Source organism: Thermobia domestica, chromosome 10 (assembly GCF_964235325.1).
Source record: "Thermobia domestica chromosome 10, izTheDome1.hap1.1, whole genome shotgun sequence".
Taxonomy (NCBI): domain Eukaryota; kingdom Metazoa; phylum Arthropoda; class Insecta; order Zygentoma; family Lepismatidae; genus Thermobia; species Thermobia domestica.
In genome coordinates this window covers 3395637-3422243 of record NC_137463.1, presented here as the reverse complement: position 1 = coordinate 3422243, position 26607 = coordinate 3395637, and the positions used below count along the sequence as shown (strand labels likewise).

At 35.3% G+C, this 26607-nt stretch overlaps 1 protein-coding gene across 3 annotated transcripts in view; it reads left to right on the top strand.

Moving 5' to 3' along the window:
• LOC145662247 (glutamate receptor 1-like) overlaps positions 1-26607 on the top strand; it is a 1126308-nt gene that overhangs the window by 608868 nt on the left and 490833 nt on the right. For all 3 annotated transcript variants that reach the window (XM_081727625.1, XM_081727624.1, XM_081727626.1), the window contains exons 7-9: positions 7810-7974; positions 13310-13516; positions 18802-18909. In XM_081727625.1, coding sequence (XP_081583751.1) covers positions 7810-7974; positions 13310-13516; positions 18802-18909 — 480 coding nt within the window. The remainder of the gene's footprint in view (positions 1-7809; positions 7975-13309; positions 13517-18801; positions 18910-26607) is intronic.

Below are 26607 nucleotides of genomic sequence, written 5' to 3'. Positions count from 1 at the left end.
AACGATTACATTGACGCAAATCATTTCACCTGTTTATTTCAAAGTGGCATAACTCAAAAATCGCCCTTATTCACTTATGAACAGAAAACGAAAGCTAATTTTGATGTCTGTCTCTGGTAAAAAAATTTCACATATGTGCTTCCAAAATTGAACGCTAGATGGCACTTGTGTCGTTCTTGCGCTAAGTTGTTTTTACTGCGTTTTTAAACTTTCAAACGCTTCTCCAGAAAATCTAGGAATTTTGAGTTGTGTCAGTCTTGAAATAAACAGGTGATTTGCTCAACTCAAAAATATTTGTCGATTTGTATATGCCTGCTCTTTCGACTACCCCATTGAACGTTAATAACATTGTAGAATTTTTAGAAGTCAAGTTATGCTCTATAGAAAATTCTGATCATTAAAATCACTTGGATTTTTTCCTTAATCTGAAATTTCTTTCCTATTCGAAGATGGGCGGACTGTAGAAGGCAACGCCTTATCTGAGGGCATGAGCATTCAATTATAAGTAATATCATTGAGAGATTGGTATCAGGATTTATTTATTTATTTATTGCCTGATCAGTGATTATGTAAATGATGACGTGAAGTACAATGAATAAAACACAAGGAGATGTGTTATTTTTAAACAAGCGTGTTATGTTCTGATCTGGGGCTACTTGGAGCAGATGTAAACATTTGGAGCCCTGTTAGTGAAAACGGAGTGCAGTAAAGAGATCATGTGTTATATATGTATGGATAACGGCTATAAATGCGACGATGAGGACTATAGAAATCTGACGCCTGTTCACGTTCATAAATTGCAACAAGATGGTCGACTGGCGAATAAGCGTAACGTGATAAGGCTGAAGTCTGCTCGACAAGTTCATAGAGAGTTGGATGAACGTCTCTGATACGATGGTGAATATAACGAGAGCGAAGGCGGTAGAGATGTGGGTGAAGTGTCGGATATCGGTGCGGCGATAGACTTCCTGTATTGGAGTGCTAGGTTGTACAGAGTATTGAAGACGTTCAAAGCATCACATTCAAGGACTTGTAATATGTTAAAAAATTTTAATGGAGCCGATTGTGTGAGTTTTTCTCCCATAAAAGACAAGGTCGGTTTTGATCGCATTTCGTAGACAAAACCACTTTGATCCGTGTTGTAAATCGAAGCAGGAGTATAGCTCACAAATTGTTCCCTGCCTGCTTCCACGAACTGTTGTGCGACTCTGTCTATTTCTTCTTCATCATGTGTATAAGCGCGAGATATGAATTTTGTGATTTTCCTGCTTTTAATTCGGAAATGTTTCTTGAAGCTGTTTAGCCACGCTCTTACACCTGCCAATTGCAATATCCAAAGCCCACATTCGTAAGTCCGTATGATTGACACTGCCCTTGTTTTGTCGAGCATCTACAAAACGAGAATATAATTTCTCGTACATCATTTTTTTAAATATTCGATAGGGTTTGCAGACGTAGTTTCCAGCTGTTTTCTCCACCCATATAGCTGCCGCACTGACGTCACTGCACGAAATTTCTGACGAACCCCACTAACGAACGTCACTTTTTACCACCGTTATTCAACCAAAATGTTACAGCCCTCTTCTTGTACTCATAGCTAATGGTGTTCTTTTCTTTTTTCTCTGGACTTGGAGCATAACATGAACTACTGGATTTGCAGAGCGATTTGGTAATGTCACTAGACTCGGATTCGTGCATCGAACACGGAGCCGTATCACCGCCAACACTGGGCACAGGACTTTCACACAGGAAGGAATCACTTGTATTACTTTCTCTGTCTTCCTTTTCTTTGTCCAGAACTATTTCCGACGAAACACTAGTACCTGTACGGTGCTTGTCGAGTAATTCAATGACATGCTTCTCCATTTGCTTTTCTTCACAGGTTATTGTTGCTGACGCTGAAATCCCTTGCTCATGAAAATGACGCAATGCAAACTGGAGAATATTTACTGGGTTCCCAACGGAAGGCTTTACCTACAATTACTTATTCGTAGCATAGTGTAAGGCGAAATGTCAGACACAAGCCATATGTTTGTATGTTGCTATGAAAATCATGTGTACTTCATGAATTCGACACGAAGCAGGCTGCCATCTATTGACGTATCGAGGAACTAGTTGATTTGAGCTTTCTTAGACGCATGCCTCTATTCCTAATCAGCTGATAATTAAGAGGTACGAAGTACTGTTTAACGAGAGCAATTTAGACCAAACTCACCATGTAACCTTCTAGAGGTATTAGCTCTGCTTACTAAAATTTGAGGTACATCAGAGGAAAATTCCACATACAGCATGTAATATAAGGAGTTTGTTATCGGCGATTTTTGCTAAATTTTTGTATTATCTGGTCTATCTCCGCTCCTATTCAACCGATTTGTACCAAATTTTCAGAGTAGTCTTTCAAAAGTATTTAGCTCTGACCACTATAATTTCAGACAAATCATCCAGAAACATCTACATGTTGTTTAAACTATTTTGTACTTTTCCAATGGAATTTTTGTTTTGTCTGGCTTGTATCTCCTACAAGTGTGTAGCTTTGCTCAACAACATTTGGGAAAAATTAGGAAAATATAGAGAGTGTTTCATATATTTTTGTATTTACAAATTGTTGGACAGCTGTTTCATTCGGTAGTTCTGCACATGGAAACATACACAATAAATATGCTTGTAACTTTTTATTAAATGCATGTCTTAAAACTATTGCTACCATTGTTTTTCTGCTTAAATTCTAGCCCAAAATCATGTATCATATTGCCCTATTCCTATTTACAAACCTTGACCTGAATTCAAGATGGCGGATTTCAAGATGCCGTCAAGGTTCACCTTACCGTACGACTTCACCTTAGGTATAATATGTACCCACATTGTTGTTATTGACATTTTATTATTAACAGGCCATTTACAAGGGGTGGTACTAAACGTATTGTGCAATTGTCGACATGGATACCGACATTTCAATCTGCCAGTTTGGTTAATTCCACTTCAAAAACGCAGCTGCTTTTTTGTGTGTGGTCTTTCTGTACGACTTTCTTCCTCTGAGTGAAATTTTACAGTAGGTTTCGATATGAGCTCATTGATATTTCCCTTGTAAGAAATGTAGTTACAGTATTTGTCCCAGTCTGCTTTTGCGAAATTATATTTCGTGCGGGAAACTCACAGTTCTGTTTGAAGTACCAGATGGAATTATTGTAAGAATAATAGGTAAGTGATCACTGCCTACCAAGCTGAGTACCTCTACGTTAGATTTAGTTAATAGATCATTACTGACTATCGCATCAGGTGGGGTATTACATTCAGGTTGCATTTGGTGTGGTAGAAAGGATGCATGAGTTGCGGGTAGTTTGCAGAAAGTTCTGGAAACATTATTGCTGTGCAGTAGTTCGGGAATGGCAATTAATGTCTGCTAGAACAACATAGGTTTTAAAATTAAGATCTATGAGTGTACTGCTGGGCACGTTCAATCAATGCCAGCGTAGAGTTTTTAATGTCCTTTTTCGGAATCGCCTCAATGACTCTCGTCATGGTAGATTGCCATAAAATGTTTCTTTCATGGCCAATTTTAATTTTGGGAAGAGGAAATAGTCACACAGCGATAAATCAGACAAATACGGAGGATGTGGAATCACACAACGCGAGCATTTTTTTAGTCTTGAGGTAAGGTAGCGGGAAAAAAATCGAGCACTGACTTTCGTTTCTTTAAATCTTTAGTCAAAATTTCGTGAATTATGTCTATCGTCGTATTTAATTCCTCCGCCATCCATCTCACTGTCGAATTCGCATCGTCGGCCATCATTTCAGCAACTGTTCCACCAGTGCTTTCGATTTTTGTTTTTCGGTCCGCCTGGATTTCGGTCGTGTTCCAAGGACTCCCAAGCGTCCCGTAATCGCATATATCACTCGAACCTCCGCGTACGAGATAAGCACTCATCACCATACACTTGTTTCATCATTTGCAATGTTTATGTAAATGTTTTACCTAGCTTGAAACAAAATTTAATATTCGTTCTTTGCTTCATCGTGTTTTGTGACGAGGTAACACCAGATACACAACTTGACACTCCGTTAATCGGTTCTCATGATTGTGGTCTAGTTTTGTTGAGTAAATATCCAAGCTTTCCGATGATACGTTGCTTCAATAGATGGCAATAGTGATTATTTGTAAAGAGAAAAGTTCAGTTACATTTCCGACATATCGTATATAAGCTCTTAGATACATCTGATTATCAAGAAAGTAAGAAATATGACTAGAAATCAGTTAATAAAAAGACATTGGAAAAATTTAAAGATGAGCTTAAAGAGATTTTAATAAAAAACTTGTAGGTACTAAATTTAAAACGTGTGCTATTAAGAAAAATGGAAATAGACATTATGAAGAGAATGTAAATATAAATGCAAGAATTAAAAACAAAAGGAATTAAATCAAACACTCTTAATCCTGGAAAGGCACACTGGGGTAGCCGGCAACCACATGTGTATTGACTTACTCATCTGCGCCTGCGCTAAATAACTAAAGACTTCATAATTTGTCTACCTTCAATGCTTAAGTAGTGGTCAAATTAGCAACATTTAATTGTTGGTTCTGCACATTATTTGTGTTTATTTAGTGCAGCTGGGTCGCATACGACCCCAGGGTGTTCTTTGTGGTACAAAAATATAATTATGTGCTGAGCATCGCTTTAGAATTTGTGGTGATTGTAAAGATATGAAGAGACTTTTCACTAATGCTATGAACAAATCAGAATTTTCAAAACTTGTTTAGCTGTTTCAAATAATTTGGAGTGGAAAATAATATTAATATTTGTATGTCTATTCGAATAATATAATTAATGAACATATAATTCGCTATTCTTCTAACTGAACGATCTACAGAGCTATATCTACAACAATAACCTAAACTAAGCTAACTAGTTGAAAAAAATACATTTTAGGTTAGGTTATAGCTATAGAAATACGTCGGTAGGTCACAAGTTAGAAGATTACCGAGATTTTAGTAGTAAACCATTAAGTCAATATTTGTATTCAATAATCAAAGCTGCTGTCAAACTATGAGAAATTTCACATGTATAGATGTGACGAACACATCTTTTAGTCTAACTTAAATAAATTAGCACATGGTACCAGCTTTAACTCGACTGGTGTTTACTAAATGTATATATTGCGTAATGGGTCGTATATGACTCCACGGTGTACTTTGGGTCATGATATGATATCCTTCGAATTAGTCCTAGAAGCGATACTCTATTATCGATAGGAAATGTTATCTGTCCTATGAGCGACCGATTCATTTTTATTGAGATGATGGAAGATGATATGATCCCTTCTCGTAAAATATGTTTGCCTCTGGCGTTATTAGCGTCCGTACAACCTTGCTATGAAAAATACTGTTCGTCAAATATATTTTTCCTCTACTGCGAGTGCAAATAAAACTTATCTTAATTTTGAGTTAGATTTGACATAAAACATATCAAATAACTTAACGAGACAGCAGGGATATTTCCATGAAACGTATATTCCTATGTAATTAATTATTGAAAATCCAATTTTAATACCCTCTTTCTTCAAATGCTCTGCTTTTTGAACTTAATTTAGTTCAAATCTAATTAGTCACTAAGAAAAGCAGTATATTTTATTTTGGAAAACTTAAACGTGTAACAGTTTCGCCAAACATCTACTTTTTAGACTTCCTAAGAATTTATGAATGACATGGGAAAAAACGTTTCAGAAACATTGCTAGTCACAAACCTGGATTATGTATTAAACGTAGTTAAAGAAAAATATACATCGTATTCTTTAATAGCTTGTTATTAATACTTGCATGCAATACTTATTAAATAACGCTTTATACTTATGACTGTAAGGGTAAAGTTACATCGGAAATTTACGATTAAGCAAGAAGACTGTTCAGGGTTTATGTTCCTTGTAATATTGAAAAGGCAGGAAGAAATGAGACCTCTAGGAACATAAATTATTCATAGTACATTTTGTTAGGTTTTAAAGCACACTAGCGTGAGGCAATTTAAAGAAGAGGAATCTTATGTTCTTCCATTATCTTTGTATGAACGAATCGGTGACTTATAGGCCAATTAATAAATCGAATCGGTCGCTCATAGGACAGTTAACAGTTCCTGTCGCACATAAGGCTGTCGCAAGTGGGGTTAAAACAAAAATAACTTTCAAAGTTTACGAAAATTGTTTTATGAAAAAAGAAGAATTATATAAAATACAAAATAGAATCCGAAGTTAACTTTCTAGAAGAAAACAAGTTAGCATTAAGCTCTTACGATGATAAAATATATATATTAGAAGATGAGATAGACACTTTAGCTTGGGTGCACTACAAAATAGATTTAAGGAAAGGAAAAGTAATAACGAAATTAATGGAATTAAAGGATGATTATAACACCAAAAGATAAAGGAAAGTAAACGGGAGAATACGTGAATTAAATGTATAAATATATTTAGGTTTAAGTTAAGATATACGTTTCATACATGCGTGGGTGCTCCGGGGCTTCAACACCCATACAAATAATCTTGTGGGTGCGTCGCACCCACAAACGTTTTAGTTCAAACAATATAAACAATACAAACAATGCAAACAATATAAAATAAATATTTCTCACTTACCATTATCAAAAAATAATAAGGAATTGAAACATTTTGAGATGAAAGTTAAAATTTCTACCCTTTGAAATATAATATGTTTCAAACGTGTTTGTGCAAAGGCAACTAAGCAACACACTTGAGTTAACCACTTTGTAGTTTATGTTTACAACAAAATTCTTGCAAGTTCTTTCTGCAAAATCATTGAAACTATTTGCTTTTATGAAGATTTTTTCATTTTAATTTGTATGAATGGGGTATTTTTTTAAGTAACGTGTTAATATCATTACCTCTTCCAATCATTGTGCATCATGTAAGTTGTTTAAAGTATACACTTAATGTTACGATTACATACGTTGAGAATATTCATTACAGTAACTTATCCTTAACCTCTAACCCAGGTTTGAACCCGTTCCTCTTGCGTTTAAGTCAGAAGTGTTACCAACTGAGTTCCAACTTATCCTTACAGTACTTGTACATTTTACTTTATCACAGCTCAACCCTATATGACAATGTTTATAAAAGATTTTAACTGAAAGGAAATCAATCACAAAATATCGAGACTCCCCTGAAAACGTATAACACGGTCCGCCACTGATATGCATCCACAAAAATTTTGGAAAGTCTGCGCCGTTGGTTCAATATGATTAAAAATGTCATAAAATACTGTGTACAGTTTAATATGCCTGTTGGTAATTTAATCGATTTAATTTAACGATAATTTAGCATAATTTTATATAAAGCGTGTTATGCAACTTTTATGTATAAAAATAATTTCAAAGTGAGGCCACGCTGAAAGTGGTAAATATAAATCTACTAGTATTAAGTAATTTTTCACAACACACTGCCAAATTGTCTATTTAATAATAAGTAACGAATAACAAAAAAGAACAACTGGCTGATAACATTTTGTTAAAATTGTTAAGTTAAAAAAATGCCTTGTAGATTCGAGGAGTCCACCCTCCCTTCCTTCAGATTTATAGGCTTATGTTAGAAAGTGGATTTTGAATAGTTGTAGTTAGGCTGTAATATTATGCAAATGAAAATAACTTGGATTATAGATATCGACGAATAAAATTAAAAAAAAAAAACAACTTAAAAATAGACTTGGGGAGCTTTTCAATTCAGCCTTAATTGTAATTGTGTCGATTTTTACTAAGAATAGAAGGAATGCTTACATTTTGTAATAAACTGTTTTGTTGTTTTGTGCAGGTAATGGATGACCGATGGGAGTCCGAGGTCATCGAGTTTGGTGCTGTGAATATCACTGGATTTAGGATTGTAGACACTACGAAAAGACATGTCCGGGAATTCCTCGATAAATGGAGAGAAGAAGACCCACAAAAATGGCCTGGAGCTGGAAAAGATTCAATATCTGTAAGTGTATTCCAACAATAACCTTTATGTATATTTAATTATAGGACAACAAGGATAATAGTCCGTACCTTATGATAACAAATCTTGTGGCCAGGCTTGTTTATACTTGTTTCCTTTATGCTGTTAAAGATATAATAAGTGGGGAAGCCATAGTTGATTGAAGTGTATTTTTAATTTCTACGAAATGAATGATATGTATTAAGGAAAAAAGTTTAAAAGGAATAAAAATAGTTTAATTTATTGAAATAATTATCGTGATAAATTTTGATATCGTGGTGATTTTTAAAATAATTTTTATAAACTGGAGCAGCAATATTTAATTATGTATGTGTGTTATATACAGCCGCGGATCCAGGATATGATCAATGGAGGAGCTAAACCATAGTTTGCCGCTTTATCCACTGTGAAGCCAATTTTATCCAGTAGTATACCTAAGCGTCAAGGGGGGGCTATAGCCCCTATAGCTCTCCCCTTGGATCAGCGCCTGATTACATCTAATATCATAAGTGTTCTGCAGTTATACAGAGAAGAATTGTGAGAAACATTAGTCTTTGACACTTACACTTTTAAACTGTAACTCTTATTAACTGTTGAGGACTTTGTAAACTTAAGTTATTCCACAGAAAGTTGCAGCGTCTTTTCTATAGTTTAATGTTATTACTGGGAACTGTACCTATTAGCGATGGAGTCGAATTAGAACCTTGAAAATAAATTAACAATTCGAAACAGCGCAGAATTATCCTGAAAGTTTGGGACAATGGCAAAGGGAGTTTCAGAGATCACCAAATTGAAAAAAAAAACTACACAAAGGTGGAGCAATTGTGTAAAAAAATGCCGGTGCTTGCATTTTCAAATTTTGTCCTCCATATTATTAAACTGTACAGTATTATATATATCAATGTTTGGCTAGTGTTCTCTTTGTTTATTAATTTCTCGATGCCTCGGGAATAGAAATATTTCGGTCTTGACTAAAAAAAAAAATAGTCCGACCAAGTAATCGATTCCACGTCATTATTGAACAATATATTGCGCAAAGCGTTCGAAAGATATGAAAACTTGGCGGAAAGTCTGAAGAGTATTCAGAATGAGACATCACTTCCCATTCTACTTCTTGAATCATGGCTTTGATCAAATTGATGATATGAGAAGGGCGTTGTCTTGTTGCAGAAGATTGGCATTCCGATTAACTGGTTTTTCTTTCTGAATTGCTTTGTTGACTCGGTGCAGTTCTTAAACGTAAGACTCCGCATTGAGTGTTTGGTTGTACTTAAGGAGTTCGTAATGAGTTATACTTTTCTACTCTCACTATATACAGAACATAGTTATTCGAGGATGAAAGTCTTGTTTAGTTTGCGGGGTCGCTTGTCTGTAGTGACTGAGCAGTTCACTTTTTGTCGCTAAATATTGACGATAAAATATTATTTTTCATTGTCGGTAAAAGTGCAGTAAAAAACACTCTTTGCGACCATGATATTGAGCGATGTCGAGCGAACGAATCTGCAAGTTTTGTGGAGCATTGATTTTTGTTGTTTTCGCTCAAAGTGCATGGAACCATTAGTTACAAAAGTCGCTAGGTTTGTAAATAAACCACCAAATCGTCATTTAAAAATCACAAAAAAATAGTTGCTAATCGGAAATGTTATTTTGTGTCTATTCTGCAAGTCGAATTCCCTAGATTTAGCTACTTTTACCCCACATTTTAACAGTGTTACACGTTATTTGTGTGTACTGCGAAACACCCTGTACAACCAAAGTAGAATTTCAAACGTTTCTAAAGAGAAGACAAGAACTAAGTAGTGCGTAAACTTAAGCATCCACGTATGTTTTGTTTTAATTACACTAAACTTCAATTGAAGATTTTTCTTTATCCTAATATTATTAGATGCACGAAAGAGAAGAGTTCATTTAACAGAATTACTTTTTACAGCGTTCAATTTATGCAGGTAATGCTGCTCTCTTGTGTTAAGTATAATGAAGTAGCAAACATTAGGCTTGTAGCCGTGGAATACTTAAGGAACCACGTGTCAGTTCCCAAGCACTTCCTCCGTCTTGTTTTCACCTGAACGAACGTTGGAAGAGGAAGAGAAAAAGGGAAAGAAACTACAAACGATGGAAGGATAGAGAAACGAATAAGAAAGAAAAGAAGAGAGAAACTGAATTATTCAGAAATGCAAATTCTTTAGAAACTCTTTGTTTACCAAACACGGAAACTTTTAACCATCTTCTCTCTCGAAACTTCTACTATTTTGTAGTTTTTCTTAATCCCAAAGACATTTAACTGAAAGGTTGATGTCAAATGTTCAAAAATTCATTTTCAAACACTAGTTCATGTTTACTCTTTATGCGTCAGTGACGGCTCTCCTAGGGGGAACCAGGAAGAACACAGTCCCCATCAACTAGAGGCAGGTATTCCAGCTAATTAATCATTTTCTGATCGTGAGAGTTATTCTTGAACTTAAAGCAGAAGAATGAATATAGATTTATTCGGTTTTTATAGAACGTGCAACATATGGACAAAAGTTGTTTTTTCAGGAATTCTTCTGGAATATCCAGGAAGCGTATTAGAGGTACATTTTGAAAGAATGCTGTCATTGATGTGGTACAGATAAATTTTTGCAGACATTTCAAATTTATCTGAATTTGAAGAACCAATGTCTCTTTGCGTGGTTGAGTTAAATCCCTATTCTGTTATGATTGTGAATCTCCGTTTTCTTGTAGAAGTATTTTAAAATCGAAAGTTCATAATCATTGTTATAAAACAGTACTCAGATTGAATATAGATCATATATACAGATAGATTATATATACAGATAGATCATATATACATATAGATCATATATACAGATAGATTATATATACAGATAGATCATATATACAGATAGATCATATATACAGATAGATTATATATACAGATAGATCATATATACAGATAGATCATATATACAGATAGATCATATATACAGATAGATTATATATACACAGATAGATCATATATACAGATAGATTATATATACAGATAGATCATATATACAGATAGATTATATATACACAGATAGATCATATATACAGATAGATTATATATACACAGATAGATCATATATACAGATAGATTATATATACACAGATAGATCATATATACAGATAGATTATATATACAGATAGATCATATATACAGATAGATTATATATACAGATAGATCATATATACAGATAGATTATATATACAGATAGATCATATATACAGATAGATCATATATACAGATAGATCATATATACATATAGATCATATATACAGATAGATCATATATATAAATATATTATATATACAGATAGATCATATATACAGATATATAATCAACATCATAGGTATTCCACATTATTAGCAGGTCATTCGCCGCAATTGAGAAGCTTCCATGCTCCACGGTCTTTCTCTAACCTCTTCGTCTTCACGTACATTTTTTCTGTATCGATATTGTCCATTAATTGTCGTCTCTTTCGCCAATTCCCTCTCTTTCCTGCCACCATACTCTCTAGCACGTCCCTCATCATACAGTTCGTTCTTACCCAATATCCCAACCAGTTTCTCATCCTTTTCTTAATAATATCTAAAATTGTTCTTTTCTCTCCCACAATTTCTAAAACCCTCTCACTCGTTTTCCCACTCGACCCAGCTAATTCTCTCCATTCTTTCCCACTTACACATTTCAAAAGCCCCAAGTCGTTTTTCATCATTAGAGTCCGGATTTCCATGCACAAACCAACCTCGAGATATGCATGCAAATATGCACGAAAAATATCAAAAATATGCACTAAAATATGCATTTAAAACTTTAACATATGCACTGAAATATGGACTAAGAAAATAAAATTTCAATTTCGTAAAAAAAAAAAAAAAAACTTATCTTAATGGCATATGTTGCAATGAACTGTGAACGCCTTTCTTAAGTTTTCTTCTGTAAACTCTCTGCGTTTATCAATGAGAAACATTTTGTAAACCGAAAAGTCCCTTTCTACGTGAGTAGAAGTCACTGGTGCACGTAGAAAACAAATGTCTTCGTGTGTTAAGTCCTCTTCCAATTCCTTGTTTTCAAGATTAATTATATTTGCAATGTCGCAGATTGTCCTGTATCCGGATTTTTGCCTAATATTTGGCAGAGTTTATCTGACACACGGTGCAACACCGCGAGTTTCACTTTACAAAGTCTGTGATTAATCGCACAACAAGGAGAGTGAGTGCTGCAAAGCATTGTTACGGGATTCTAACTGCCTGATAATTTCAGGTGTTCTCGAGAAATGGTTCTGTTATCACTTGTACAAATAAAAATGTGACACATGTATAGCGGCTGCATCATCGGGATTTAGTCAGTCTACAACTGTCTTCACTTGATTTCAGTTACTTACATAATACGACACAGCTTCTAGCCACGAGAACCATCAGGTTAAAACTGATAGCGAAAGTAGCGGAACATTTTTCGCAACTTCGCGAAAGATAGGGTATACGTACGCCGGATGAAGCTTTTACAAATACTTTCTTTACATTTGGTACAAGCACGTTTACTTCCGGATATTGGCATCTGATTGTTTCTGCTACGCAATGAAGACCACGTGGAAGACAAGTCAGGTGGACTAATTTAGAATACAACACCTTATTCTATTATTTTGTACATGTTATTCTACATCTGCGTTTACAAAGTGATTCAGTTCACTGTAAATATAACCTATTTACTTATTATATACTCTCAAATATGCTAGTATGCAGCAATAAAATTCGGAAATATGCAGTATCCTGTAAAGTTCACGAAATATGCATGCAATGCACTTATATGCGCTATTATATGCATCTCAAACAAATCCTTACAAGTCCGTCGGAAAGAAAAAGATCCTTTTCATGCATTTCTGCATGTTACTACAAACATGCATTTTGCATATAAATCCGGTCTATATTCATCATTATTTCCGTAATGACCTTGTTTCCGCTCCATACAGTACAGTATTTCACACGAAGCATTTGATGAATCTTTTTTCTCATCTCTTTATTCAAGGTCCCACAAAACAGTACTTTTTTTTTCCTTCTCAAGACTTCTTTCGCCATATATATATATATATATATATATATATATATATATATATATATATATATATATATATATATATATATTTATTTATTTATTTATTTATTGCAGTGAATTATTTAGTTAATAGGCATATAATTTTGCTATGGAATACAACATGAAGAAAATGAAATATTATTGTGTGTCTTAAAGTATTACGTTCCTGTTTCCATGTTAAGTACTGAATATTTACTAATACTTTTTTTTAAATATTTTAACTAATAGGCTCAAGCTGCTCTGATGTATGATGCGGTATTTGTATTGGTGGAAGCGTTTAACAAACTTTTACGAAAGAAGCCAGATATCTTTCGAGGAAACTTCCGTCGAGGTCAAATTTTCAATAACGGATCCAAAGGCATTGATTGCAACACAAGCAGAGATATGGTTTCTCCCTGGGAACACGGAGATAAAATCTCAAGATTTCTCAGAAAGGTAACTTATTTCACTTTCTTCTAGCCTATGCTCTTAATATTTTATTTTTCCCTTTTTAGGCTAACGGGTAAACAAAATTTGCTTTTTTTCCAGGGTGTTTAACATGTTCCACACTAATTAAACACCATTCTTTTCAAAATAATCATTAAACGTTACGTCAATTGTATAATAAAATATTGTAATTTCAATCTAATTGGTGCGTGAGAGTTATCATATTTTGGTACAAATAGAAATAGTGTAATATTAAAGTGCAAACAAAAAAATTATAAAAAATAATATATATGGGGACCTCGAAGTGTAGTGACTAGACGGGCTTATGTTCGCGTGGTTGCAGCTTTGATTCCTGGCCGGTTCATCCCAATTTTCGACGTCCACCCTGCATCATGAGGCAATTTTTGCGAGTCATGTGAATAAAAGACGTGGCGGTCAACAAAGGACCAGATACTTCTGTTAGAGATATATTGAGTCAACGGACTGACTACATTCGCCACTAAGTTGTATGTAGTTTAGGCAGTCACTAATATATTGTATTCGAGTGACTGAGGTCCAGCAAGGGCTGTCATGTCAGTGGTTAGTTTATATATATAAACGATCTGAAGTTGTGAATACATTTACAATATATAATATGAGGCAGAAATTCCTTGAAAGTTTGGAAATACAATTGTAAGGTAAGTAAGGTAATTAATGTACTATTAAATGATTAATGAGATAAGTTGGAAATAACGTCAAATGTTTGTCTCTGAGACGTGGACCTGCTGATTAACGTGCAATCTGAACCTCATGAGCTCCCGCCGGGAATCAAACCCGGGTCTCCCACGCCAAAGACGCGTACGCTAACTGCTTAGCCACGAGGGAGCTCAATTAAAGTGAAAACATTACTGACACAAGTAAATTCATAATCTTTCATTGTTTTATTCCAAATTATTGCAGTGTACTACCTTGTTTAACAGTGAAAAGATTACGAATTTTCAGACGTGTGAGGCATGTTCTATTTCGAGATTATTTTCAGGGAGGAGAAAGGAGTTCGTCTTGTATGTCGTCAAGTACTTTAGCTGTACTTTTCATACATGGATAACTCAGGGGCGGATCCAGGACGGACTTCTGGGGGGGAGGCGGTGGATTGTAATCAGTCGTTCTTTTAGAAAAAATGTTCCGGGGAGGCACACTTAATGTTCCGGGAGGCACTGCTAATACTATTCTATTTATTATTATATTGTAGACGTATGATTTTGGTCTCATCCGGGGAGGCACTCTCAGAGCTCCGGGGGGCAGTGCCCGTTCAAAAAACAGGTCTGGAAGAAACATTGGTTGTAATACTGCTACTTAGAGCTACTTTTAAGAGCTCCAAACTCTGGGATTGGTTTATATATATAAAAGAAAGTCAATCGCCCCCCCTGGATCCACCACTGTGATAACTAGAACTTAGATGCTGTGTATATGTGAAATGGTAAATAAAATCAGTTGACCGGTCAACCTTGAGTTTCAATCATAGATGACATTTTATACCAAGTCTTTATAATACTATCGTATTATAATACTACCGTCGCTATAATACTATCGTCGCCAGCTCTCCATAGTGACAGGATATACGTTACAGTCTGGCACCTAGGTTACTTAAGGTTATTTCATGTAGACCTAATATCGGATTAGATTGGTATTATTATGTCTCCTGGTTTTCAGAACTGGTGCCTAGGTCCGAATAAGGCAGTTCAATCGATACTTCTGAAACTTTTATACATTTTAAAATAATTTGCTTTTTGGAAATCATACTTATCACATTTTCAGTATGTTTACAATTTTCATAACATCTATACACAAGGCAGAATGAGACACATCGATTTTAACTACAGAAAAATGATCTTGGATAATATTAATATATGTTATTACGTTTGTTAATATTCGACCTAAAGTTTTCCCATTACTTTTTTGATCGTAAATTATAAAGATTCAGAAAATTAGCTAATGCTCGGTAATTGGATCGTTCTTTCAGTAAATCATATTTTGTTCTATTTATCTAGCAAATTTAAGTCCTCAATAATTATTATGTTGCTGCTTTGCAAATTATGATTTTGTTCAAAAATAGTATAAGATTATAGATAATTATCTAAAGTAGATGACGGAATGAAATATACTGTAATAAACTAATGGATATTACTGCATATTATTGCTTTAACTAACTAGCTCTCTGGCCTATGGAACGCGAAAGTTCAATGCCGAGTTCACAAATGGTTTTCATTGACTTTTGTCCTTAGCCAACTGGATCCAGTTTCTACTTTATATTCCTATTTCTGGGAGATACTTAATATTGTCCTTAATATTGTCCTGCACCTAGGTTTTCCTATTGATTGTCTTCCAATTGGACTTCCAGTTAAAACTTCAAAACCGTTCCTACTTTCTTCGATCCTGGCTACATGACCTGTCCACTTAAATTTCCTAGATTTGATAGCCCTCACAATGTTTGGTAAACGATATAAATTAGGCCTATGCAGTTTCTCGTTATGAAATTTCCGTAATTCCCCATTCCTGTTCCTCTTCGGTCTGAATATTCGTCTCAAGTTCTTGTTCTCAAATACTTTCAGTCTACAGTTCTCTATTTTCACTATGGTCTATATAAAGCTCATTTGGTATAATATCTCGTTTAATTGCGATAAGTACAGTATATTTCCCTCTTTTTCTTTATGTATTCCTTGAGAGCGATATACCGTACTTTATAGTTATTGCCGAATAACTCTTAGCCGTAGACTCCATGATTTAACCAAGTTTTAGTTCAAATTATTACATTGTATTCATTATTTACTAACAAGTTTCCATTAACAGGTTTACTGCCGTGAACATCATATGTGGTGCTCACCTTGTTTCTCTGTGGGGCCATGAACACCATAGATGATGCTGATGTTTGATATCACAAACATCCTATCCAGATTCTTGAGCACCATATATGATGCTCATTGTCACAAATTATTGTGAGTGGCCATGAGCATCACATATAATGCTAGGCTCCGATTGGTACATTTTCGAAAGAAACAAAATATCGCGACAAAAATGTGATATAACTATCCATAATCGAGCCAAAGTAAGAAGAAATTGTATTGGCATCGTGACACCAGTACCCTCATATCACCTTGGCAGTGAATCTGTTAAATTATTTGATTTCCGTGTTCACATCTATAACGTTTTGATGATTGAGAAATATTCAGATTCTGTCATTTTCCATCACATACAAAAGACATGATTCTTAGAAATATTTACAATAAAATTTTTACACCTTCAGTTGTTTTTAGTACATAAAAAATCTGTCTTCCTTCGTCTGTCTCAATTTAATTGTGCCTGAGTCACTGGCCACAGATATGCATAATTCTCTTTGAATTGTATTTCATTTATCAGCCCAAAAGAATCATTATATTATCATCTTATCATTATATTACTCATTATATGTATAGCCTACCTGTATATTATTTAGGATTCTTTCCACTCGGACGCCCTTTATAAAAACAGTTCTTTGTCCGAATGCCTAACAAACTTCATAATTGGAGCTCTTAGAGGGTAAAGGTGTTAGTCGAGAAGTTAAATTCTGGTGGTTCAAGCACGTGTTATATGTTAGTCATGCTACATAACACATCATTTAGTGAGTCCTCGTCCCAGTGAAGAGATTTGGAAACGTTGAAGGGTGTATGTTAACATTGTTGCGAAAGTCAATTTTCTCGAAATGTATAATTGGTTACATAACACCTCTATCCTCTAAGGGCTGCCATTATACCACTAGTTTTCTGATGAGGATGTTTTGACAACCTGTGGCAATTGTCCATACTTTCTTCTATATTGTTAACATTCAAGACATTTCCAATTGTTTTCACAAGACAGAATATTCTCGTTTGGTATTTCTCTCTGCTGTACTGCTCTAGAACATTCAACTGTAGTTGTCTTTCTTTCAAATGTTTTTTTTTAAGTACAAAATTGTCATCTTTAAGCTGCTCCATCCTTACTAAACACGAAGCTAACGATTCCTCCTGTTGTTTTGTTAAATACACAATTTGATCTACATTTTCATGATTTAAGTTCAAAGATTTTACAGGCTCTTTTTCTGTACCTTTTTTAAACATTTTTTAAAAAGGTTTGTTACAATTTCCTTTAGATTTTGCAACATTTTGAAGATATTGGTAAGGGTTGGCAACTGTGTCTTTGTCACAACTGGTGCTGCTAATAATCTACGTATATATTGTTTCTTACTTTTGAACACTTTATACCGGCAACTTTGATTAACGGATTTCACATATTCTAAATTTTCTTTTAATTTAGGAGCAAGTGTAGGTTAAGTGATCAGTGGTTCATTAACACTTCTATCCTCTTCGGATCCGTTTTATAGGCCATTTTTGGTTGATTCGTTCTTCATCTGTTCCCGTCGTGTTGTCTTCGTATTTTCCTGGTTTTATGTGTATCGTCTGCTGCACAGATGCTTATAAACAGTAGCACGTGTTGCTTGAATAACATGTATTCACACAGAAAGGTAGGATCCTTACAATATTTAAAATAAGTATAGTACTTACTTCAATGTTTCCCTAAGTGTCTCCTGCACCCACTTCCGAAATTATACCCAAAGCATTAATTTGTATAGAGCAAACATAGCTTGATTATGAGTCCATATTATAAAAATACTAATTCGATTTGATATATAGGTCTACATGCCTTGGCCTTAAATTAGCTCAGCGCCAAATTCGTATTTCCAGTTCCCACTACGACTTGACGCCCGGGGTTTTTCGAGCCCTGCTCTTTACTGACATGATAAGAGTATAGTCGAAATTTATAGTAACAAGAAAAAAATGTAAAACCAAAAAATCTATCACTTGCATCATAGCTTGTTTTAAGATTCTGTATCTTCTGATCAGAGCTGGATTTAGGTTTGGTGGGGCCCTAAGCTACTGAACATAATGGGGCCCTTTATGTGTCCACATAAACATAGGACCCTATATACAGAAATGAAGAAACTTCGTATTATTTTAGGAAGCACAGTAGCAGAAGGAGCCCCTTTACTTACATCATAGGGACCTACACAAACTAAGCACTGTTGCTATATGTAGATTTTACTTTATTTATTTTTTTTTTAATATTTTGGAAATGTGCATTCAATTTTTTCCTTTAATTTTTGGACCCCAAAGGTGGTGGAGCCCTAAGCTATAACTTGTTTAGCTTATATATACGTAAATCTGGCACTGCTTCTAATACAGAGGAGAAACTTCTAAGTAATTTTAAGGATGTTTCTACATACGAATCCTAATTGTGCTTTTCAGGTAGAGATGGAAGGCTTAACAGGCGAGATAAGATTTAATGACGATGGACGCCGATACAATTACACGTTACATGTTGTTGAAATGACCGTCAATAGTGCTATGGTTAAGGTGAGTTCTTAAAAATATGTTTTTCATCTCTCTTTCAGTTATTTGTGGGGCTAAATACTAGCTTATTTTACACTTTCTCAAAGGAAGATGTATTTCAATTTCTAGGTGGGACTAAGCGGAGCTGCAGATACATTTTCGGGGGAGATTTTTTGTAGATACAAATAAGTTTCATATTATTTCAAATATATTACAATACAACATGTCTGGGGGTCATTCGAGAGGGGGGTTGATGGTGTAAACCTGTATGTGTCCATTCTCTTGCCTCCTCCAGCATTGTTACTGATTTCGAGTGGATAATATAATCCAGCACAAGAGTCTTTGCCGTAAATCAGACATCATGTTTTGTTTCATTCTGCCATTTTCTACAAACGTCTGTTCTACTTTCAAGTTTCTCTCTCCTCGAACGTTGCGCGATCCACAACATAAGTGAATGAAGTGACTGTTCTACACTAACGTGTCGATGACCAACTTCATTTACTTATGTTGCGAGTGCATGTAAATGGTAACGTTGCATTTTCATTTAACATTGAGCGCATAAAGAGTGTACATCCCAAACGGCTCGTCCGATTTAAAAAAGTGCTTCACTTTAGATTGAAAACATCATATTTGGAGACGGTTTCTAGTCTTACATTTTGTTATAAAGGGACATTTGAAACACCTTGTATACATAAACACCCAACATTTTTGATTCAGAACACGTCTTGCACGGTTTTATGAGATAGATACTTCCACCTGTTCTGCTTGCAAGTAAACATAAACAGAGAAACATGATAAAACTGATTCACTTAAGTCACTATATAACCTATTCCGATGCCAGAATAGATAATGTTTCTTCCAGTTCTACTGTGCCATATTACTTGCGATACAAGCTTATAACTATGTTTCAAAGTAAATAAGATATTGGAACACAGTCTGTAGCATGTTCTTTTCTTAGTATATGATGGAGAGTGTATCATTGTTTTAAGCTGTAACATAAACCCATTACGTTGTTTTGTAATAATTGATTTCTCACTATTACCATCTAACGAGAAATGATGACATGGTGATAAAATAAATTACCTATTACATGTTTTACTTGACGCATTTCAGTGTTTTTTTTTTTAAACCTATTATCCCTCTGAAATACGGTAGCTACTAAGGTTATGTTAGGTTACCGCCTCCTTCTTTGATGTAGTAACTTGGAGGGATTCTGAGAAAATTAAACCTTTTGTTGTGCCAGATTTGCTAAAGTATGAGCCAATTTTATGAGATGCATCGTATAGGTAATTTATAGTGAAAACGTTGGTATGTTCTTTCCTTACCAATGTGACTTCATTGTTCCCAAAATCAGATGGGATTGAAAGTTATGCCTATCCTAAAATCATCGATTTTTAAGTATGTAGATATTTCTAAAGAATCGTTTTATAGAGTAACTGTCAATGCACCATGAATCAATTACCAAAGTACCGGTACACTTCTAATAGAAATTTTACTCGTACACACAATGTGGCCAGATCGGAATTCCAAAATTTCTATACAACAACCGTAAAATATATATAAGATCGTATTTTTATCAGAATATCTAGAGAAATAAATGTAACTAGCAAAGCCGCACTTGCGCAGGGCACTATTGTTGTCTGAATAATTGAATATGATACAAAATTAAAAATATTTATGGCTAGCAAAGTAGTTTTAATAACACGTTAATAATACCTTTAATTAAGAGTTTCTCGATAATTACTTGAGTTTAAAAAGCCCTCGAATCTAAGACGCACTCTGACTTCCCTCGGTTAAATTAAGGAAAAACAGTAATATGTTCCGTTTTTACTATTACTAAAGCGCTCTTTAATATTGGTCATTTTCGGTGATTTTTTTATATCCCTCTCCCCTCTCCATGTTGCGGGGCACGGCATGATAAAAATTATCCCAGGCCCGAATGTCATGTATGTTGAAAATTTGATCGAGGTCGGTCGGGTGGTTCAAGAGTTATTAAGTTTTATATATCCTCTCTCCTCCTCTTACCCGAAGTTCTACCGTCAAAGAGATATGATAAAAACCACACCAGGTCCAAACTTCATCTATGTTGATAATTTGATTAAGATCGGTTCAGTGGTTTAAGCGTGATGAAGTCACAAAGACAATCACTTTTATTTTTTTTTTTTACATATATGTTCCCTCTCACCCTCCTCTAATTGTGCCGTCAAAGTAAAATGATGAAAATATCCCAGGTTCAAACCTCATCTATGTTAAAAGTTTGATCGACATCGGTCGTTTGGTTCAAGAGTTATTGTTTTACTTATTTTTTTTATAATTCCCTCTCCTCCCCTCCCCTACGTTCTACCGTCAAAGTGAATAGCTAAAAACACACCCAGGCCAGAACAGCATCTACGTCAAAAATTTGATCGAGATCGGTGGAGTGGTTCAAAAGATTAAGAGTCACAAACACTTTCAATTTGGATCTGACGTTTTTTGTTCACAGACACCGCTATTAATATATAGATTATTTTTATATTTACTTCATCTTTCTGCTAAAAATAATGTCCAAACGAAACAAGTAAAATCATTCCTTTGTTGCAGCTTTCAAGTGCATCATAAATTGCATTAACGCGAAAAAATTGATAATATTTTATATATCTGAGATATTGAGCTCATATGGCTGTTATATAGTCTACACAGCAAAAATAATGTTAATACAACTTAAATTTAACACATTCCTGGTTCTGGTCCAATCAGGCCCGTAGCCAGCCCAAAATTTTAGGGAGGGCGGTAGAAGTTAGGGGGGGCCGACCCAATCATATTATACTTCATCACCATATTATAGTTCATTTGCAAGCCTACCATGAAATTTTATGGGGGCCAGGCAAAATTTAGGGGGGGCCCGGCCCCCTCTTGCCCCCCGTGGATACGGGCCTGGATCCAATTTAACACAATGGTCCTGGTATGGCTATCATTTTTAATGTGTTATACCAATATTTTGAAGACACGGAGGCTCTGTGGTAGAGCTCTTACCTCCGGTATGTGGTGTCCGTAGTTCGATCCCCGGCTAAGTAAATTTGTGGTGGACAACATCATGCACGTGGGTTTCCTCGTGGTACTCCTGTTTCCTCCCACATTCTCATTTCACCGATGCTTCCATTATCATTCATTTGTCTTAGTCATACTTTCCTCTAGTCTAACGGACTAATCGTGAGACGTTAAACTGAAAGATGTCATTTTTTCGTTATATCAAGTTATACAGTTTATACACGGTGATGCAGTTAACACAGGGGCCCATGTACCGGTTTATCATAGATCCGGTATGGAATGTTGTGAAAATAACACGATAATGGTGTTAAAGAACTAAGTTAATAAACAATTGAAAGCTGACTTAGCAACAGAGAAAAGCTGTTCTTTTAATATATACCCTGTATCCTTAGTAATACACCAACTCACATGGTAAAGACAAATCACCAATGTACTATTAACAGGAATTGTATTTTCGTCATCGATCAGCAACTCCTTTCTTTTGTTAAGGATTATGGCGTTGTAAAAGGCATCACAGCTAACACCTCAAAATCTTTTGTATCGAATTGATACAGGTATGCTACAATTCGTAGCGCACACTTCCCTTGCAACGATATAGTAAATGTCTATGTAACTACACTGAACATTTGTTTTTATCTTTTATTTTTAACTATGCGCAAAATTTTATATGCTATATTGATATTTATATTAAGTAATGAACAACCCAGTTTTGTAATCTATCACTCAGATATATAAGCGAATGGAAATTCTAACAAAATTTGCATGATCACCAGTGATGCCATCAGTTATTGATCTTCTTCCACTTATTTCAGTGTATTTCAATCCATAAATACCATGTCATGTAGTTCATTTAACCGTTACCATTTTAACAATTTAGTCCAAAATTCGTTGAACCTGAAGTAGCACTAGGCATGTGACAAACTTTAACACCACCAAGGTAACAAAGAAGCGGTGTGTCAAATTAACATAACTTTTTTTTTTTACTATATACAACAATCCTAAACTAGGAACTAATATTTTTTAAAAAATGTAGAATATGTAGAGGTAGAAGTTTTGTAAAAACAATATTTAGAAAATAATCCCTACTTCCGTATTTTCCTCGTTCAACTTTAAAAAAATGGTAAACGTTCTTCCTGTCACCTTGTGTCCAACAGCAGAATTTCCGCGGAGTAAATTTCCTGGAAGTGTGTCTTGTGGCGCCGCTCGTGGGATTTCCTGTGAACTACTTGGAACCGATGCATGCTAACTTGTGTGGAATCTGGTTGTTCTTGATTACCGATTCCTCCACCCACCCACCGAACGCCGCACGGTGTCCAGACTATTTGCGGAGTGTGTCAGCTATTGAGGGAGGTTGACATAGGAAGACCAGAAGGCTTCCCCCTCGAAATTCCTGTGTAAATTTGCACTGGTTGCAAGAATGGCTACAAGTTCAATCACGGGTAAACAAAAGCAACCGTGATTGGTTAACAGGGCAAAGCTTTTAAAGTTACACAACACAAGATAAAAGTCAACCAAAACAAGTCTTCTACGTAAACGACCAATTTTCTCTTGTTACATTTTTTGAAATAAATAATAAGCATAATTTCAATATTTTGAAGTTACTTCAAAGAAGGGGTAGTATGAACGGTTTCTTTGAAAAGAAAGCAATATAGAATAATAAAAGAACTTACACTGTGTAATGGAGCTCAATGGTAGAGCGTTTACCTCTAGTCCGAGGGGTTCCTGGCTCGATACCAACTCAGATATACAAGAATTAGTATATTAGGTCAGTGGCCTATGCATATCCCCTTAAGCAAGATTACATGCTCCCTTGGTGAACGTCTAAGTACGCCACTGCATTAGGTAAATTCTCTTCAATGGCAAATTTTCTCCTCAGACTACGCAACTTCGTATGTCAAAGACGCGCGATAGGCTGTGTTGTCGCGTCGCTGATATTCGACACACCCGCGATTAGAAAGGTGCTAGATCTTACTTCACGTGTCGCGGGAATGTGACTTTTTATTTTAACCAGAACAAGGGGACAATGCACTTTATATAGTTTGTATGCAATTGCCGTAATATTAAACAATCTGTTATATTCTTTAACGACAAAGTGTAAGCACATCCATAGGCCTAAGGAGTACGTATGTAGCCTGGAGTTGGCGGTCTCTCTTGACCCCCGGACTAAATCCGGGGCCTAGTCTGTATATTGCTAAATCCGCCAGTGACTACATGAGGTATTAACTTCATGCCTCGCGGCTTCTCCTTATAAATTTCATTATGGAGTGCGACGAGGCATCAGCGTTATGCCTAAGTTCTTATACAACATTGTTTTTCATATTTTCGTACAGTATACATGTTAAATACACAGAACATATAAAAATAACGAAATGCTATAAAATTACATATTGGCCTGGGGGATCGCAGTTTGTGAATGTGTAAAATATATTTGGGAATATCTGGTCATTTATACTATTTTTTTAAAGTCTAATTTCAAATAGTAAAGTGAAGTGATAAACAATGTAGTTTTATGTTGCAATTTCCATCAAACAGTTCATCGGCCTGGTACCGAATTTTGGAAAATGTAAGACAGATAAAATAGCAACCTCCAGTGTACTTACCGATACGATTCTTCTCTTTCGATGGCATATCCATGAATCCACTATGGAATGCACAACACACTTTTTCCCATCCTTTCGTCTTTTCAATTCTGTTGCTATAGAAATCATTGCTGGAGTTAGGTACACTAGGTTGTGCCTGAATTTCTACAACGAAAGCGTCTGTATCGAAAGGTTCCATTGAGCTCATCTTTACAATGAATATCGGGAAGCTTGAAAGATAAGTTGTCAACACACGAAGTCGCGTAGTATGCGAAGGTCTTACTTTTCGCAAGTGACAGGTTCCCGCGATAAGCCTGCGACAGTGTCACGCTTGTCGCGTAGTGTGCAAAGGTCCTGCGCCTCACCCATTGTAACAAATAAGAATTTATACCCTGCAAAAAAAAAAAAAATGTCGCGCGTCTTCGGCACATGAAGTCGCGTAGTCTGCGAAGGACCTTAATTTGTAAGAAAAGAGGGAAAAGGTGGCTCAGTGGTAGAGCGTTTAACTGTGGTCCGTGGTTCGGTCCGTACCCGCGCCAAGTGGGCTTTCTGGTGGACAAACACCGTGCTCGTGGGTTTTTGTCGGAGTTCTCCCGTTTTCTCCCACTTGATTCATTCCACCATTTCATTCATTACTCATCATCAGTGTTTTCTTTAGCCTAGCTGCCATATTTATTTAACATTCATTTATTTAAGCTGGCATAAACGTTGGACGTAAAACTAAAAGATTTCATTTCATTTTTTTTATATAGAAAAAAAATTTCGATGTGACTTCCCTCGACAGCCGCTACTTCGTCATTAACACAACTGAATGGTACGAGGATGAATGAACTACAAAAACAGAACTTTCGTTAACACACTACATTAATGAGCCCAAAAATAGCTAAATAAATTAAAAAGAATAGTTAAGTTGAACAGACGGAAATATTGTAACACTCACATAATTTAAGGAATGGTGGCGATTCATTTAGGTTATATAAATATGTATAATTTCCTTAGTTTCGTATATCTAAATTCACAATGATCATTTCTGTTGTAATTGTATCATGTAAAGAAAATATATTATGCATAGGCATTGGAAGTAAAATATACCAGTTTAACGTCCCACGATTATGTAACGTGGCTAAGGGAGACGGTAATGATGAGTTGGGTGATAATGCTGGAAATGACAAAGCTGTGAGGAAACGGGAGAATCTCGAGAAAACTCCCGCACACAGTGTTTCTTCATCACAAACCTTTGTTAACTAGTAGCAAAAAAGGTTTCGTCCAGTTGGCGCGTGGTTGGCTTTTGGCTTTCTACGCTTGCACTTGAAACGCATGCTTTCATACAATCTGCCTTTTGTTGTACTTGCAAGTCATGCTTTAGACTCTTCGCAGAGTGTCATCCATATCAGTAATTTCTCCAGGGACAGCTCGAACAAATTCAAAAGAAATTTTTCCATATCAGTAATTTCTCCAGGGACAGCTCGAACAAATTCAAAAGAAATTTATCCATATCAGTAATTTCTCCAGGGACAGCTCGAACAAATTCAAAAGAAATTTATCCATATCAGTAATTTCTCCAGGGACAGCTCGAACAAATTCAAAAGAAATTTTTCTATATCAGTAATTTCTCCAGGGACAGCTTGAACAAATTCAAAAGAAATTTTTCCATATCAGTAATTTCTCCAGGGACAGTTCGAACAAATTCAAAAGAAATTTTTCCATATCAGTAGTTTCTCCAGGGACAGTTCGAACAAATTCAAAAGAAATTTTTCCATATCAGTAATTTCTCCAGGGACAGCTCGAACAAATTCAAAAGAAATTTTTCCATATCAGTAATTTCTCCAGGGACAGTTCGAACAAATTCAAAAGAAATTTTTCCATATCAGTAATTTCTCCAGGGACAGTTCGAACAAATTCAAAAGAAATTTTCCCATATCAGTAATTTCTCCAGGGACAGTTCGAACAAATTCCAACGTAATTTTTCCATATCAGTAGTTTCTCCAGGGACAGCTCGAACAATATATTTTAAAAAGTTTAACATGTCCGCCTATGAAAATAAAATACCGTATGTTGCACTATTGAAAGAGTTTGACTTTATATGATTAACTAACAGGAGAAAATATTTTTGAAC